Source organism: Phacochoerus africanus, chromosome 2, assembly GCF_016906955.1.
Source record: "Phacochoerus africanus isolate WHEZ1 chromosome 2, ROS_Pafr_v1, whole genome shotgun sequence".
In the NCBI taxonomy this organism is placed as follows: Eukaryota; Metazoa; Chordata; class Mammalia; order Artiodactyla; family Suidae; genus Phacochoerus; species Phacochoerus africanus.
In genome coordinates this window covers 66,304,376-66,319,476 of record NC_062545.1, presented here as the reverse complement: position 1 = coordinate 66,319,476, position 15,101 = coordinate 66,304,376, and the positions used below count along the sequence as shown (strand labels likewise).

At 40.6% G+C, this 15,101-nt stretch overlaps 1 protein-coding gene across 2 annotated transcripts in view; it reads left to right on the top strand.

The window, feature by feature from the left end:
- Positions 1-6,481, top strand: part of COQ3 (coenzyme Q3, methyltransferase) — a 29,009-nt gene extending 22,528 nt beyond the window's left edge. For both annotated transcript variants that reach the window (XM_047761465.1, XM_047761474.1), the window contains exons 5-7: positions 283-525; positions 3,520-3,679; positions 6,129-6,481. In XM_047761465.1, the coding sequence (XP_047617421.1) occupies positions 283-525; positions 3,520-3,679; positions 6,129-6,346 (621 nt within the window). In that variant the 3' untranslated portion in view covers positions 6,347-6,481. The remainder of the gene's footprint in view (positions 1-282; positions 526-3,519; positions 3,680-6,128) is intronic.
- Positions 6,482-15,101: the final 8,620 nt, after the last annotated feature.

The following is a 15,101-nucleotide window of genomic DNA, read 5'->3' as shown; positions in this document are numbered from 1 at the left end:
TATAAGTGTGTCTAGAGAATGTAGACAGAAATTTCCTCACTATTGTCAAGTTGCTCTTGATAAGTTTTTTGTTGTTGTGATTATTCTCATTTTTAAGCTTTTTTAATGGAATTTTCAAATGTGCACAAGCTAGAGAATTTGATATATTGTACTTTCACATACTCACAACAATCTCCAATAATTATTCCCTCGTGCTTAGTTATATATTCTTTTTGAGAAGCTTTTTATTGCTAACATGGGTTCTATCTTCTTCCTGAGGGTAACAGTTTTTTATGCCATTAGCCTCTAGGGCGGCTTGGGGCATCAGTTATTGGAATTGATCCTGTGGATGAGAACATTAAAACAGCACAGCACCATAAATCATTTGACCCAGTCCTGGATAAGAGGATAGAGTACAGAGCATGCTCCCTGGAAGAGATTGTGGAAGAAACTGCAGAAACGTTTGATGCTGTTGTAGCTTCTGAAGTTGTAGAACATGTGATTGATCTAGAAACATTTATACAGTGCTGCTGTCAAGTGCTAAAAGTAAGACTTATGGGGTTTACTTATTTTTCTTTTGAATGTAGTTGTATAACAATAAATGTTTGTAATACTTGAAACCAGGAATATTACTTCTGCTGGAGATTACTTCTACCTCTCAGCTTGCCCTGAATACCAAGGTTTTCCAGATCCAGTATCTTGATGTCCAGGGATCTTGAAAAATGTTGGTGCTGAACTTTATAATACAAACCATAGATTTATAGTGGTATTTTTCCATTGAAATAGTCTGAATTAAATATCTAATAGACATTGAATGACAATTACTAAGAAATTGATTTGGATTAATACTTTAAAATATCATTATTATCATAAATTGGTTAGATAGCATTTAAGTCACTCTGAATATGTAATATGCGCAACAGTTTATCAACTCTGTTGTTTATATATTCAAGAGGTATCTTCCTAAGGTCACCAGCTAAAAGAGTTAAATGTGGCAAAATCCTTTCAACCCACTGTGCTGGGCTGGGATGAAACCCGAACCTCCTCAGCAACTCAAGCTGCTGCAGTTGGGTTCTTAACTCACTTGTGCCACAGCAGGAACTCCTAAATAGAGCTTTTAAAAAGTGTCTTTTCAGAGTTCTCCTGTAGTGCAGAGAGTTCAGGATCCAGTGTTGTCACTGCGGTGGCTTGGGTCCTGCTGTGGAGCAGGTTTGATTCCTGGCCTGCAAACTTCCACACGCTGCGGGTGCAGCTAAGAAGAAAACAAAACAAAACAAAACAAAACAAAACAAAACAAAACAAAACAAAAACGGCAAGCGGATTTGTCTTTTAAAATCATTTAAGATTTCTAGGAGCATTGCAAAGGTATATGGTGTTCCCATGTGCCCTTGACCCAGTCTCCCCTAGTATTGATGAGGCAGATGGCACCTGGGGCACAGAGTGCAAGGGGGCGCTCACTCCTTGGTACCAGTCCTGCATTTACATGCCCCAAGAGTGCTTGCCCTCTTCAGTATCTTGCCCTTGGCATCTCACTTGCCTCACTGTTGTCCTAGCCCTGTATATAGCCCACGGGACATTTCTTAAAACTACAAAATTTTTTCTTGTGTTGGGGGGATTAGATTGTATTTTTTTTTTTTTTTTTGGCCACACCTGCAGCATGTGGAAGTTCCGAGGCCGGGGATCAAACCCACGGTGCAGCTATAGCAATGCCAGTTCCTTAACCCGCTGAACCACAAGAAACTTGCTTTTTTTTTTTTTTTAAATTTTATTGGGGCATAGTTGACTTACAAAGACGTGTTAGTTTCAGATGTACAGCAAAGAAAATAAGTTATCTTTGGTAGCCATAATTTTGGTTTCAAAAACCTTTGAGTCTGCTTCTGTTCAAAACTACAAAATTAACGTTGACATTATACTATCAACTACACCATAGACTAAACCCTTTTAGATTTCATTAGTGTTTCTACTAACATCACTTCTCTGTTGCAGGATCCAAGCCAGGATTCTCCATTGTATTTAGTTGCCACATCTCTTTAGTCTCCTTCAGTCTGTATAGTTTCTTGGTGGTGTTTCCTTTTTTTTTTTTCTCCTTCTCCATTTTCGGCCGCCCCAAGGCATATGTAACTCCAGGACCAGGAATCAGATCTGAGCCACAGTTATGACCAAAGCTGCATCTGCAGCAATGCCAGATCCTTAACCCACTGTGCTGGGCCGGGGATCAAACCCACGTCCTAGCGTAACCAAGATGCCTCTGATCCTGTTGTGCCACAGCGGAAGTTCCAGTGTTTCCTCTTAATGAGTTTTATTAGGTTTCACTTCTATTTCCCAAGCAAAACTCCTCAATTATTTCTTTCTGTTTTATGTCTCAGTCAGTATGTATGGATGGAGGTTCTTTCACACAGATGGGAATACTTGCTTCATACAATTTAAAAGTAATTTTTGCTTTAATAGAAAGCCTATTTTTAAAAAAAGAAATGACAATTGCTCACCACTATTTCCTTAGAATAAGATCTTGGAAGCACAGATTAGATATTTATAAGTGATTTTTCCCCCTTAGCCCTACTGAGATATAATTCATATATAAGTGATTCTTAATATGACAGAGTACTAGAGTTTTACAGAGAAAAGTTATAATGTGTAATGCAATAGTGTCTGATGTTTTGGTTTTAAAGCCACATCCCAATATTTCAGGGCCTTCTCTTACTGCTTTTATTTTTGGTTTGGGGTGGTATTTGAGGTATAAATATATATTTTTCATAACTACATACATATCTTAATATGATTGTTTTGGAGGGGGTCTTCAGCATTTTATCCCCATCAGGTGTTAACAAAAATGTGTTAAAGAGGGAAGAGACATTAATCTTCTTGCCATATGTGGGAGTAAATGTAGGAAACAGCATAAATATAGTCATTGAAAGATGACAGACTAAACAATCCCATAAATGGTTTGCATCATCTAAGTACTTATCCTGATCTCTTTATATTCTTTATACTAGTGAAATCAGAACAACAACAACAAAAAAACTGCTTTCCTACCTTAATCATTAATGCTTTTGTCTGAGAATACTTCTTGGCCTTGCTCCCCTGCATGAGCTGTGTGGCTATGTGCTGTACCAAACACGTGAGACAGGCTTGACACCCAAAGAGAAAGTAGTGTTGACATATTAGGACATCATGTGGACATGTAACAAGGAAGAGCAGCCTGACCTCGTTTCTATATTTTTACTATGAAGTATTTGATAGGTGCAAAAGAATGTATATAATACAAACATGTCAGAGTAATGTATGATTTTAAGAGTTAGTTGTAAGCACTGTTGCATAAATTCAGTAAGCGCATCTGTAGTGAGCTGCCTATAACAATGAATTTCCTTAGAGAAAAAAAATACTGTTTGGTAAACTATATTTTATTCACACTTGTGTATTTTAACTGCACTTAAATTATATGGGAGGAAGGAGAAGGGTGGGGGAAGCCAAGCCTTTTTCTAACTGATACTCCTGACATTTAAAATTTTACTTCTGTACACACCTTTTTTTTTTTTTTAGCCTGGTGGTTCTTTATTCATTACTACAATCAACAAAACCCAGCTATCTTATGCCTTGGGAATTGTTTTTGCAGAGCAAATTGCAGGTATTGTACCAAAAGGTACTCATACGTGGGAAAAGTTTGTTTCACCTGAAAAGCTAGAGAGCATTCTGGAATCAAGTAAGTATTAATTTTTTTTCCAGTGTTCAAGGCCTGACTGAACCTTTAATGTACCTATAATTATTAAGCACATAACCTAACAATTAAATAGGCCACTATTCTTTGGATGTTTGTTTTCTCTCTCCAACTAGATTATAAACTCCTTGAAGTTAGGACTAAGTGTTAGATACCATTGTCTCTCATCCATGCCACCTGACCCAGGGCCAAGCAAATCATAGATGATCAAGGACTACTTGTTGACTGTTTAATCCTCACTTGTTTAAGGATGAGGTACAAATGTCTTTTACTTTACCTTTTTTTTGGCTGCACCCGTGGCATATGGATGTTCAGAGGCTAAGGATCAAACCTGAGCCACGGCTGCAACCTATGCCACAGCTGGGGCAACACTTTAACCCACTGAACCAGGGATTGAACTGAGCCTCAGCAGTAACCCAAACCTCCACAAAGACAGTGCTGGATCCTTAACCTGCTGTGCCACAGCGGAAACTCCTCTTGAGGCCATCCTTGAATCAGCTTATATTGCATACTATTTTTCCCAGTTCCTTCATAATCCGATTTGTTTTAATCTTGACACTTTTTATGTAGTGTTGTATGCTAGGTATAAGCATGCCTTATAGTATGTTTTCATGTTTTTAAACTTGTTTTTTGTTTTTTTGTCTTTTTAGGGCTGCACCCATGACATATGGAGGTTCCCAGGCTAGGGGTCAAACTGGAGGTGTAGCTGCCGGCCTATGCTACAGCCACAGCAATGCCAGATCTGAGCCGCATCTTCGACCTACACCACAGCTCACCACAACGCCGGATCCTTAACCCGCTGAGTGAGGCCAGGGATCAAACCTGCAACTCATGGTTCTTAGTCGGATTCGTTTCCACTGAGCCACGATGGGAACTCCTATTTTCATGTTTTTCATCTCTTTCTGGCTATAAGCTCCTTGAAGGCAATACTGTGTCTCTTCTCTGTACTCCCTACAATGCCAAGCTCTGCTTTACACCTCGTGTTGAATTGCTCTCAAGTAATAACACTTCTCAGTTCATTTATTTAGTATTTGGTATTCCTCTTTTTTTTTCTTTTTGCTTCTTGGGGCCATACCTGTGGTACATGGAAATTCCCAGGCTAGGGATCAAATTGGTGCTATGGCTGCCGGCCTAGGCCACAGCCACAGCAATGCCAGATCCAAGCCACGTCTGCAACCTACACCATAGCTCAGGGCAACACCAGATCCTTAACTTACTGAGGGAGGCCAGGGATTGAACCCAAGACCTCACAGATACTAGTTGTGTTAGTTTCTGCTGCACCACAACAGGAATTCCTATTCCTTTTGAATACTTTGACTTATGTGTCTAATGCTTTTTGTTCATATAACAGTATATCAATAAACTTAATTTTACTTGGAATATCATCCATCTAATGAAATATAGTAATTTCTTATCTGCAAATAACCTTTTTGAAAATAGAGTAGACAATATATACATTTTTTTTTCTATTTAGGATCTGCCTGCAGCATATGGAAGTTCCCAGGCTAGGGTTTGAATCGGAGATGCAGCTGCAGGTCTATGCCACAACCACAGCAATGCCAATTCCTAGCTGTGTCTGAGACCTACACCGAAGCCTGCGGCAATGCCGGATCCATAACCCACTGAGCAAGGCCAGGGATCAAACCTGCATCCTCATGGATACTAGCTGGGTTCTTAACCCACTGAGCCACAATGAGAACTCCGAGTAGACAAGATATTTTAAAGATGCTTTATTGGAATAATCACTTGTTGGCAGGTATTTCCTAATAACAGCTAATGTTTATCAAGTACTTACAAATTCCAAACTCTGTGCTAGGGTTTATGTTCTGCTGCAGTAAAGAATGAGCTATACAGGTGTTCCCACTGTGATGAAAGGGGGTCGGTGGCATCTTGGGAACTCTGGGACAAGGGTTCGATCCCTGGCCCAGTGGGTTAAAGATCCAGCATTGCTGCAGCTGTGGCTTGGGGTGAGACTGCAGCTCAGATCTGATCCGTGGCCCGGAAGTTCCATATGCCGAGAAGCGGCCAAAAATGAAGAAAAAAAAGATGAGCTATACAAGGTTACAAAGTATTTGTACCATTGAAGTAGGAATCCTTTTTTAATATGGAGAGTTGCATGAGACTCTTGGCACTTGGAAGGTAAACATTTATTTATTTATATTATTTTTTTCACTTTTTAGGGTTGCACCTGCAGCATATGGAAGTTCCTGGGCTAGGGGTCTAATCAGAGCTGCAGCTGCCGGCCTACACCACAGCCACAGCAACTTGGGATCCAAGCCATGTCTGCAACACCAGATCCTTAACCCACTAAATGACGTCAGGGATCCAGCCTGCATCCTGATGGATCCTAGTAGGGTTTGTTACCTCTGAGCCACGACGGGAACTCCTGAACATTTATTAAATCTCCTTTCTATCACTTTTTTTTTTTTTTCAGATGGTCTGTCAGTTCAAACGGTGACAGGAATGCTCTACAACCCCTTCTCAGGTTACTGGCACTGGAGTGAAAACACCAGCCTTAACTATGCAGCTTATGCTGTGAAATCCAGCGTCCAGGAACACTCAGGGCCTGAGTTTGCTTTAAAGGGAGAAAGAGAAGAGCTTCGAGCTGAAGCCTCCACCAATTCAGGTGTGCATGAAGAGTTGAAGAAATAAATTGTTTCTAAGGACTGTAGTAAAACGGCTTGAAAGTCTCATGTTTACAGTAACACAAAATATACTGTTTGTCTTTTGAGACAAGATCTAAAGAAAGGAAAGTCAATAAAAACTAGATAAAGTCAATAAAAACTAGCTTAAATAAAAGCTTTTGTTATTTCATTTAATATCTCCCTTCAAGGGATTATTCTACAGATTAAAAAAGTTTGGTCCAGGTATTATGTGATCTAGTTTAAGTTTCTCAGCCTTTGTTATATAATTAGAGTATACATATTTCACTTCATCTTACAGATTATATAATGTTTTTCCAGCAGGTATGCACATACGTATATACTGTAATAGGTTTTAAAATAACGGAATCTGTATTGGAGTTCCTGTCGTGGCTCAGTGGTTAACGAATCCAACTAGGAACTATGAGGTTGCGGGTTCGATCTGGCATTGCCATGAGCTGTGGTGTAGCTTGCGGACACAGCTTGGATCCCACATTGCTCTGGACCTGGTGTAGGCTGGAGGCTACAGCTCTGATTAGACCCCTAGCCTGGGAACCTCCATATGCTGCAGGAGCAGCCCTAGAAAAGGCAAAAACCAAAAACCAAAACAAACAAAAAGGAATCTGTGTCATCTATGTTCTTATTTATTTGGTTTTAGCTAAAGGCAGTTATGCTTCTGACTGATGAAAATCAAATACCATTTCATACCAGTTATATTTGGGAAGATAAATGTATTTTTTTCCTGGAGTTCCTGTCATGGCACAGTGGAAACGAATCTGACTAGGAACCATGAGGTTGCGGGTTCAATCCCTGGCCTCAGTCAGTGGGTTAAGGATCTGGTGTTGCCATGAGCTGTGGTGTAGGTCACAGATGCAGCTCGAATCTGGCATTGCTGTGGCTGTGGTGTAGGCCAGCACCTGTAGCTACAATTTGATCCCCTAGCCTGGGAACCTCCATATGCTTTGGGTGCAGCCTTCAAAAGCAAAAAGAAAAAAAAAGAAAAGTATTTTTTCCTTTAAATTTTGCTTTTTTAGAAAGCGAATTTATTGTTAAGTTTATACTGAATTTGGTCAAATATTAGGATCAAGAAACTCAGATTAGGGAATTCCCACCGTGGCATAAAGGGATCGGCTATGTCTTGGGAGTGCTAGGACTCGGGTTCCATCCTGGGCCTGGCACAGTGGGTTAAAGATTGGGTGTTGCTGCAGCTGCAGCTTAGGATCTGATCCCTGGCCTAGGAACTCCATATGCTGTGGGGTGGCCAAAAATGAAAAAACAAAAACAAAAACCCAAAGAAATTCAGATTATATTGGACATACTTCTCTGTACCGTTCTATGAATGTTTTGTGGTGCTTTCTCTCTCTTTTTTTTTTTTTAAGTAGAAAGGATTTCTTAAAAAATCAATTTAAAAATTCAGTTATGGAAATTTCCTTTTTTGGCTAATATATTTGCAGTTAAAGGGACTGGCTTGAAGTATATTTTTGTGCTGCTAGAAGTATGTCATTCTTTGGCTTTTCCTGAAAGTCCAGAATGTATAAGGATTTTCATGGAGGATGTTGACCCATGATAAACAGGTTGAATGCATGTGACTCACGTAGAAAGCCAGCTTCTACTTTCTAGCCTTTCTATTTTTATTTTATTTATTTATTTATTTATTTATTTTTTCTTTTTAGGGCTGCACCCGTTGGAGGTTCCCAGGCTATGGGTCTAATCAGAGCTGCAGCTGCTAGCCTATGCCAGAGCCACAGCAACGTGGGATCTGAGCCAAGTCTGCGACCTACACCACAGCTCATGGCAATGCTGGATCCTTAACCCACTGAGCAAGGCCAGGGATCGAACCTGCAGCCTCATGGTTCCTAGTTGGATTCGTTAACCACTGAGCCACGACGGGAACTCCAAGCCTTTCTACTTTTAAGCTTATATGATTTCTGTATTTTTTAATCAATGACTGCTGGATTGGGCTCACCAGGCAAACACTTCCCAACCATCTTAGCTTATCATTTGTCTGTTCTCAGTGGCATTTCCGACAGGAAACTGAAATTTAAAGATTTAAAAAAGATTTTTTTTTTTTTTTTTTTGCTATTTCTTTGGGCCGCTTCTGCGGCATATGGAGGTTCCCAGGCTAGGGGTCCAATCGGAGCTGTAGCCGCCGGCCTACGCCAGAGCCACAGCAACGCGGGATCCGGGCCGCGTCTGCAACCTACACCACAGCTCACGGCAACGCTGGATCGTTAACCCACTGAGCAAGGGCAGGGACCGAACCCGCAACCTCATGGTTCCTAGTCGGATTCGTTAACCACTGTGCCATGACGGGAACTCCCATAAAAAAGAAATTTTAACTTTGGTTTCTGATGTCTAATTAGGACAGGAATTCCCACTGGATTCTGTTTAAAAGTTTGATTCTTAGCCTGAATTTTAGTAGTTTTATTACCAAAGCAAAGCTTCTTCATTATATCTGTTAGGGGAAAAAAAGTGTTGGTATTAAAGATTAATCTAATTATAAAATCAGAAACCAGAGTTTTGCTCTAGTGCGGCAGGTTAAGGATCTGGCCTTGTATATGCAGTGGCTGGGGTCACTGCGGAGGTGTGGGTTTGATGCCCAGCCCAGCACAGTGGGTTAAAGATCTGGCACTGCAGCAGCTATGGCATAGCTGTGGCTCAGTTTTGATCCCTGGCCCAGGAACTTTTATATGTTGTGGGTGCAGCCAAACAAAACAAAACAAAAGAAAACCACCAGAAACCGTAAAACTCCTAGAAAAAAACAGAATCTTTGCCGTAGATTGTAGCCATATATATATATGTATTTGCCTCCTAAAGCAAAGGAAACAAAAATAAATGAATGGGATCCAATTAAACTTTAAGTCTTTAGCAGAGCAAAGAAAACCATCAACAAACAAAAAGACAACCTACTGAATGGGAGAAGATATTTGCAAATGATATGACTGATAAGGGATTAATACCCAAAATATATAAACAGCTCATACAACTCAGTATCAAAAAACCAAACAACCCAAATTAAAAAATGAGCAGAAGATTTGAATAGACATTTTTCCAAAGACATACAAATGGCCAATGGGCACATGAACAAATACTCAACATTGCTAACCATTAGAAAAATGCAAATCGAAACCACAATAAGGTATCACCTCACACCTGTCAGAATGGCTGTCATCAAAAAGAACACAAATAACAAGTGTTGGCAAGGATGTGGAGAAAGGGGAACACTTGCACACTATTGGTAGGAATGTGGATTGTTATTGTGGCTGTCATCAAAAAGAACACAAATAACAAGTGTTGGCAAGGATGTGGAGAAAGGGGAACATTGTACACTATTGGTAGGAATGTGAATTGTGAAAAACAGTGTGGAGTGGCCTTGAAAAACTAAAAATAGAACAACCATATATTCCAGCAATTCCTCTCCTAGGTGTATACCCCAAGAAATAAAAACATTAATTTGGAAAGATATATGAACCCCAATATTCATAGCATCTTCATTTACAATAGCTAAGATATGGAAGCAACCCAAGTGCCCATCAACAGATCGGAGTTCCCGTCGTGGCGCAGTGGTTAACAAATCCGACTAGGAACCATGAGGTTGCGGGTTCGGTCCCTGCCCTTGCTCAGTGGGTTAACGATCCGGCGTTGCCGTGAGCTGTGGTGTAGGTTGCAGACGCGGCTCGGATCCCGCGTTGCTGTGGCTCTGGCGTAGGCCGGTGGCTACAGCTCCGATTCAACCCCTAGCCTGGGAACCTCCATATGCCGCGGGAGCGGCCCAAGAAATAGCAACAACAACGACAACAACAAAAAAGACAAAAAAAAAAACAAAAACAAAAAACCAGATGAATGGATAAGGAAGATGTGGTATATATACACAATGGACTGTTACTCAGACATAAAAAAAAGAAGGAAAACTTGCCATTTGCAACAACCAGAATGGAGTTGGAGAGTCTTATGTTAGGTGAAATAAGTCAGACAGAAAGACAAATTCTGTAAATCACTTATATGTGGAATCTGAAAAATAAAACTAGTGAATATAATAACAAAGCAACAGACTCACAGATCCAGAGAACAAACTAGTAGTTACCAGTGGGAAGGGGAAAGGAGCAAGATAAAGAGATACAAACTACTATGTATAATACAAATAAGCTACAGGCATATATTGTAAAACATGGAACATAGCCACTATTTTATAACAGCTATAAATGGAGTATAACCTTTAAAATTGTGAATTACTATGTTGTACACCTGAAACATATAATATTGGACATGAACTATATCTCAAAAAAATTTTTTTTGAAAAGGTTAACCTAAGAACTGTGTAATGAAATTGATTAAAAGGCTGTCCCCTCAACAAAGTGCATTTATTTTAGAAAGAACACTCAGTTATTAGAAATATACATTATTGGGAGTTCCTGTTGTGGCTCAGTGGTTAATGAACCCGACTAGTATACATGAAGACACGGGTTTGATCCCTGGCCTTACTCTGTGGGTTAAAGTTCTGGCATTGCTGTGAGCCATGGTGTAGGTTACATATATGGCTCAGATCCTGTGTTGCAGGGGCTGTGGCGTAGGCCAGCAGCTTCAGCTTCAATTTGACACCCAACCTGGGAACCTCCATATGCAGCCCTAAAAAAAAAAAAAGGACAAAAAAAAATATATATATGCATTATTGGGGTTCCCCTTCGTGTGACTCAGTGGTAATGAACCCGACTAGTATCCACAAGTATTCAGGTTCTATATCTAGCCCTGCTCAGTGGATTAAGGATCCAGCATTGCTCTGAGCTGTGATGTAGGTTGCAGATGCAGCTTGGATCTTGTGTGGCTGAGGCTATGGCTGGCAGCTGTAGCTCTGATTTGACCTCTAGCCTGGAAATTTCCATTTGCTATGGGTGTGGCCTTTAAAGGCATATATATATGCCATATATATGCCACACACACACACACATTAAGTGATGGAAATTCAGGATGATTCAGTAACAGCTGATTCTTTGTTTCACTTTAAAATGAAAAGTGTAGGTCGAGGACACAGCTTGGATCTGGCGTTGCTGTGGCTCTGGTGTAGGCCAGCGACTGCAGCTCCGATTAGACCCCTAGCCTGGGAACCTCCATATGCCGTGGGTGCAGCCCTCAAAAAGACAAAAAGGTAAAAAATAAAAATAAAATCCCGTAGAATGATGAGATGAAATTTCATGCCTGTGTATAATCTAATATGATCTTTTAGGCCAATTTCGACCAAATTCCAGGGGAAATTGACTCAGAAAAAACACTACAAGAAAAAAATTTTTTTTTTTTTCTTTTTAGGGTTGCACTCTTGGCATATGGAGGTTCCAGGCTAGGGGGTCGAATTGGAGCTGTAGCCACTGGCCTACGCCACAGCCACAGCAACGCAGGATCCGAGCTACATCTGTAACTTACACCACAGCTCATGGCAGTGCCTGATCCTTAACCCACTGAGAAGGCCAGGGATCTAATCTGCATCCTCACTGATGCTAGTCAGATTCGTTAACCACTGAGCCACGATGGGAGCTCCCCAAATTTTTTAAATGTGTATTTCTAGAGTAAAGATTGCCTAGGTGAAAAATTTTAATTTTGAGAACTACTTACTTTTGAAAAGTAGGAACCTAGCAATTAGGGATATGGTGGGGAATTTAATTTGCAAATCTTCCCTTAGGAACTCAGAGTTCATGAGAGTCCCCTGCAAGAAATAATGATGGAGTGGAGTTCCCTTGTGGCACAGAAGGTTGAGGATCCGGTGTTGTCATGGCAGGAGCTTGGGTTACTGCTGTGGCATGGATTCAGTCCCTGGTCTGGGAACTTCCACATGACCAAGAGCACAGCCAAAACAAAAACAAAAACAAAAAAAAAGAAAAGACATAATTGTGGAGACTTTGTAGCTGATAGTCCAGCAAAATAAATTGTAAACTTGCCTTAGGTCAAAATAGAGCAAGAATGTGAATTTGCTCAGGATCTTATATCTGGTGAGAGGAACAGCTGTGGGAAGCTGGGTTGTGGCCTTGACCTTGAACACCTGGTCCTCTTGAAGGGTGTGAGAGTGCTCAGTGAGGCTATAATTATAAAAACTACTAAACAGTTTAAGGTTGGCTTAGAGAGTTATGAGCACTAGAAGACCAAATCTTTCAGCACTCCCAAGTTGTAACTAAAGATGGTAGGAAAGTTCACACTGCAAGGCAGGTGGGGACAAGGGAGAAGTCAAGTGGTATGCCTTTTTCTTTTCTTTTTTTTTTGCTTTTATTAGGGCCGCACCCACAGCATATGGAGGTTCCCAGACTAGGAGTCCAATTGGAGCTGTAGCTGCTGGCCTATGCCAGAGTCCCAGCAATGCAGGATCCGAGCCATGTGTGCGACCTACAGCACAGCTCACGGCAATGTTGGATCCTTAACCCACTGAGAAAGGCCAGGGATCGAACCTGAGTCCTCATGGATGCTAGTCAGGTGCGTTAACCACTGAGCCACGACGGGAACACCTTCAGCTTTTTCTGAAACTTCTTTAAGGAACGATGGGATCCAGCACACACACAAAACTCATAGAACCTGGAGGAACCTTTTAGAAGCAGAATTCCAATAACCATCCTGGTTAGGGGACTAAAATGAAAAGCAATTGCAGTCGTTACTGAAGTTTTGGTCTTTCCCAAAGTTGCTATGTTCTGGAGAAAGTAAGAGTTACACATGTATGTAAAACATTGCTCTCTGTGCGTGTTCTGTATTTGTCCCTCAGGAGCCTCCGTATTGGTTCCCCAGTAATGACTTCTCAGTGACCCTTTTGACCATCTGCCACAGTAAATAGACATGGCCAAGGCTGAAGGCTGTCCCTTAAATCTCTTCTTCCCTTTCCTGGTTATAGAACCCTTTATTTTAGCTACATTTCTCAACCTTCCTTGCACCTAGATATGGCCCTGGAACTCAATAGTGGCCAATGAGAAGTGAGTGGAAATGATAAGTGGTATGTGTAGCTGCCAGGAAGGGTCATTAAACAGAGTGTGCACCTTTCCTTCCCTTTCCTCCCTCCTGCTGGTTGCAAAAGAGACATCATGACGAACTGGAGCAGTCATCCCAGACTGTGAGGTGGAGCCTTGAGACAAGGCAGGAGGGACAGCCTGATAAGGTGGTGGTGAGACTACGTTGGGGTGAGGCTATTTCCACACTCTGGACAAAAGGGATGAGAGAATGAGAATAGCAACTTATTCAAGCTACCACTGTTTGGCTTTTCTCTTACTTATAGCCAAATCAAATCTTAATTTGTCATAGTTTGCCTTGCCATAACATCCAGGCCTAGATGTTGATCCATTTATCGCCACTCAATGAGCAGGGATAAATAACATGAACTCCCATGTGTTGAGTGGAGGATCCCACACAAAGGAAAGCAATGATTTAGGGATCCTGGTAGGAATGGCTCACTTTAGATCTAGAGTGTCAGAACTACAGGAGAGAAGGTAACAAGCCAGACAAAGAGAAAAGACAGACAATCCCCAAGGTTTGAGTCATTCTATAAGTTAACTCACCTGATAGGAGATGCAGGTTGAAAATGCCCAGTGCAGTGCAAGAAACTTGATTGGATTCTGTATGAGAAATCAAAAACAACAGCAACAATAAAACAGCTATAAAATATTTGCGAGACAATTGCATAAGTTTGAATATGCTTTGGACTAGATAGGTGATAACTTTATGGAATTATTAATTTTCTTTTTTTTGACCTGGAAATTTATTTATTATTATTATTTTTTAAAGTTTTATTGAAGTATAGTTGATTGACAATGTTGCGATTAAACTTTCTTTTATGTGATAACATTGTGTTAATGAAAGAAAATGTCATTCTTAGGAACTGCATATATTTTGGAACTTAGGACTGAAGAGTAAGATATTTACCACTTACATTTGAAAAGTTTAAAAAATGAAAACAAGCTATATTGTTAGAAAAGGATAAAGGGGAGTTCCCGTCGTGGCGCAGTGGTTAACGAATCCGACTAGGAACCATGAGGTTGCGGGTTCGGTCCCTGCCCGTGCTCAGTGGGTTAACGATCCGGCATTGCCGTGAGCCGTGGTGTAGGTCGCAGACGCGGCTCGGATCCCGCGTTGCTGTGGCTCTGGCGTAGGCCAGTGGCTACAGCTCTGATTTGACCCCTAGCCTGGGAACCTCCATATGCCGTGGGAGCGGCCCAAAGAAACAGCAAAAAGACTAAATACATAAATAAATAAATAAATAAATAAATAAAAGGATAAAGGGAGAATGAGAATAGAGAAAGACAGATTAAATACTTTTCAGAACATCAAGAAAAGCTTTTTTTTAGGTTTCTGGGAGTGTGTGTGTGTGTGTGTGTGTGTGCATGCACATGTATAAACACAGAGAAAATAAATGTAGAAATATGTTAATAATTGGTGAATATAGATGTAGGGTACATGGTGTTCATTCCTCCAGCTTGTCTGTAACTTTGTAATTTTTCAAAATAAAAATTAGCAGAAAGTGTTAGTGAAATTATAATGTTAAATTGGCTTAGAGAAGAAATTCTACATGAATTAATGTAAAATTCTGTCGTATACTGCTTTTTAAAAAGGATTCATAAGTAATATTGGCGACTTATTATAATCTTTTGTGTTTATGGAGTGCCAGGCCCCGTGCTAAGTGCTTTGCAAGCATTATCTCATTTAACCTTCGTAACAGCCCTGTGAGGTACGGACTGCTATCCACTCCATTTCACAGAGATTTTCAATGTGTTCAGCCTCATACAACTGGTACGCAACTGGTACGA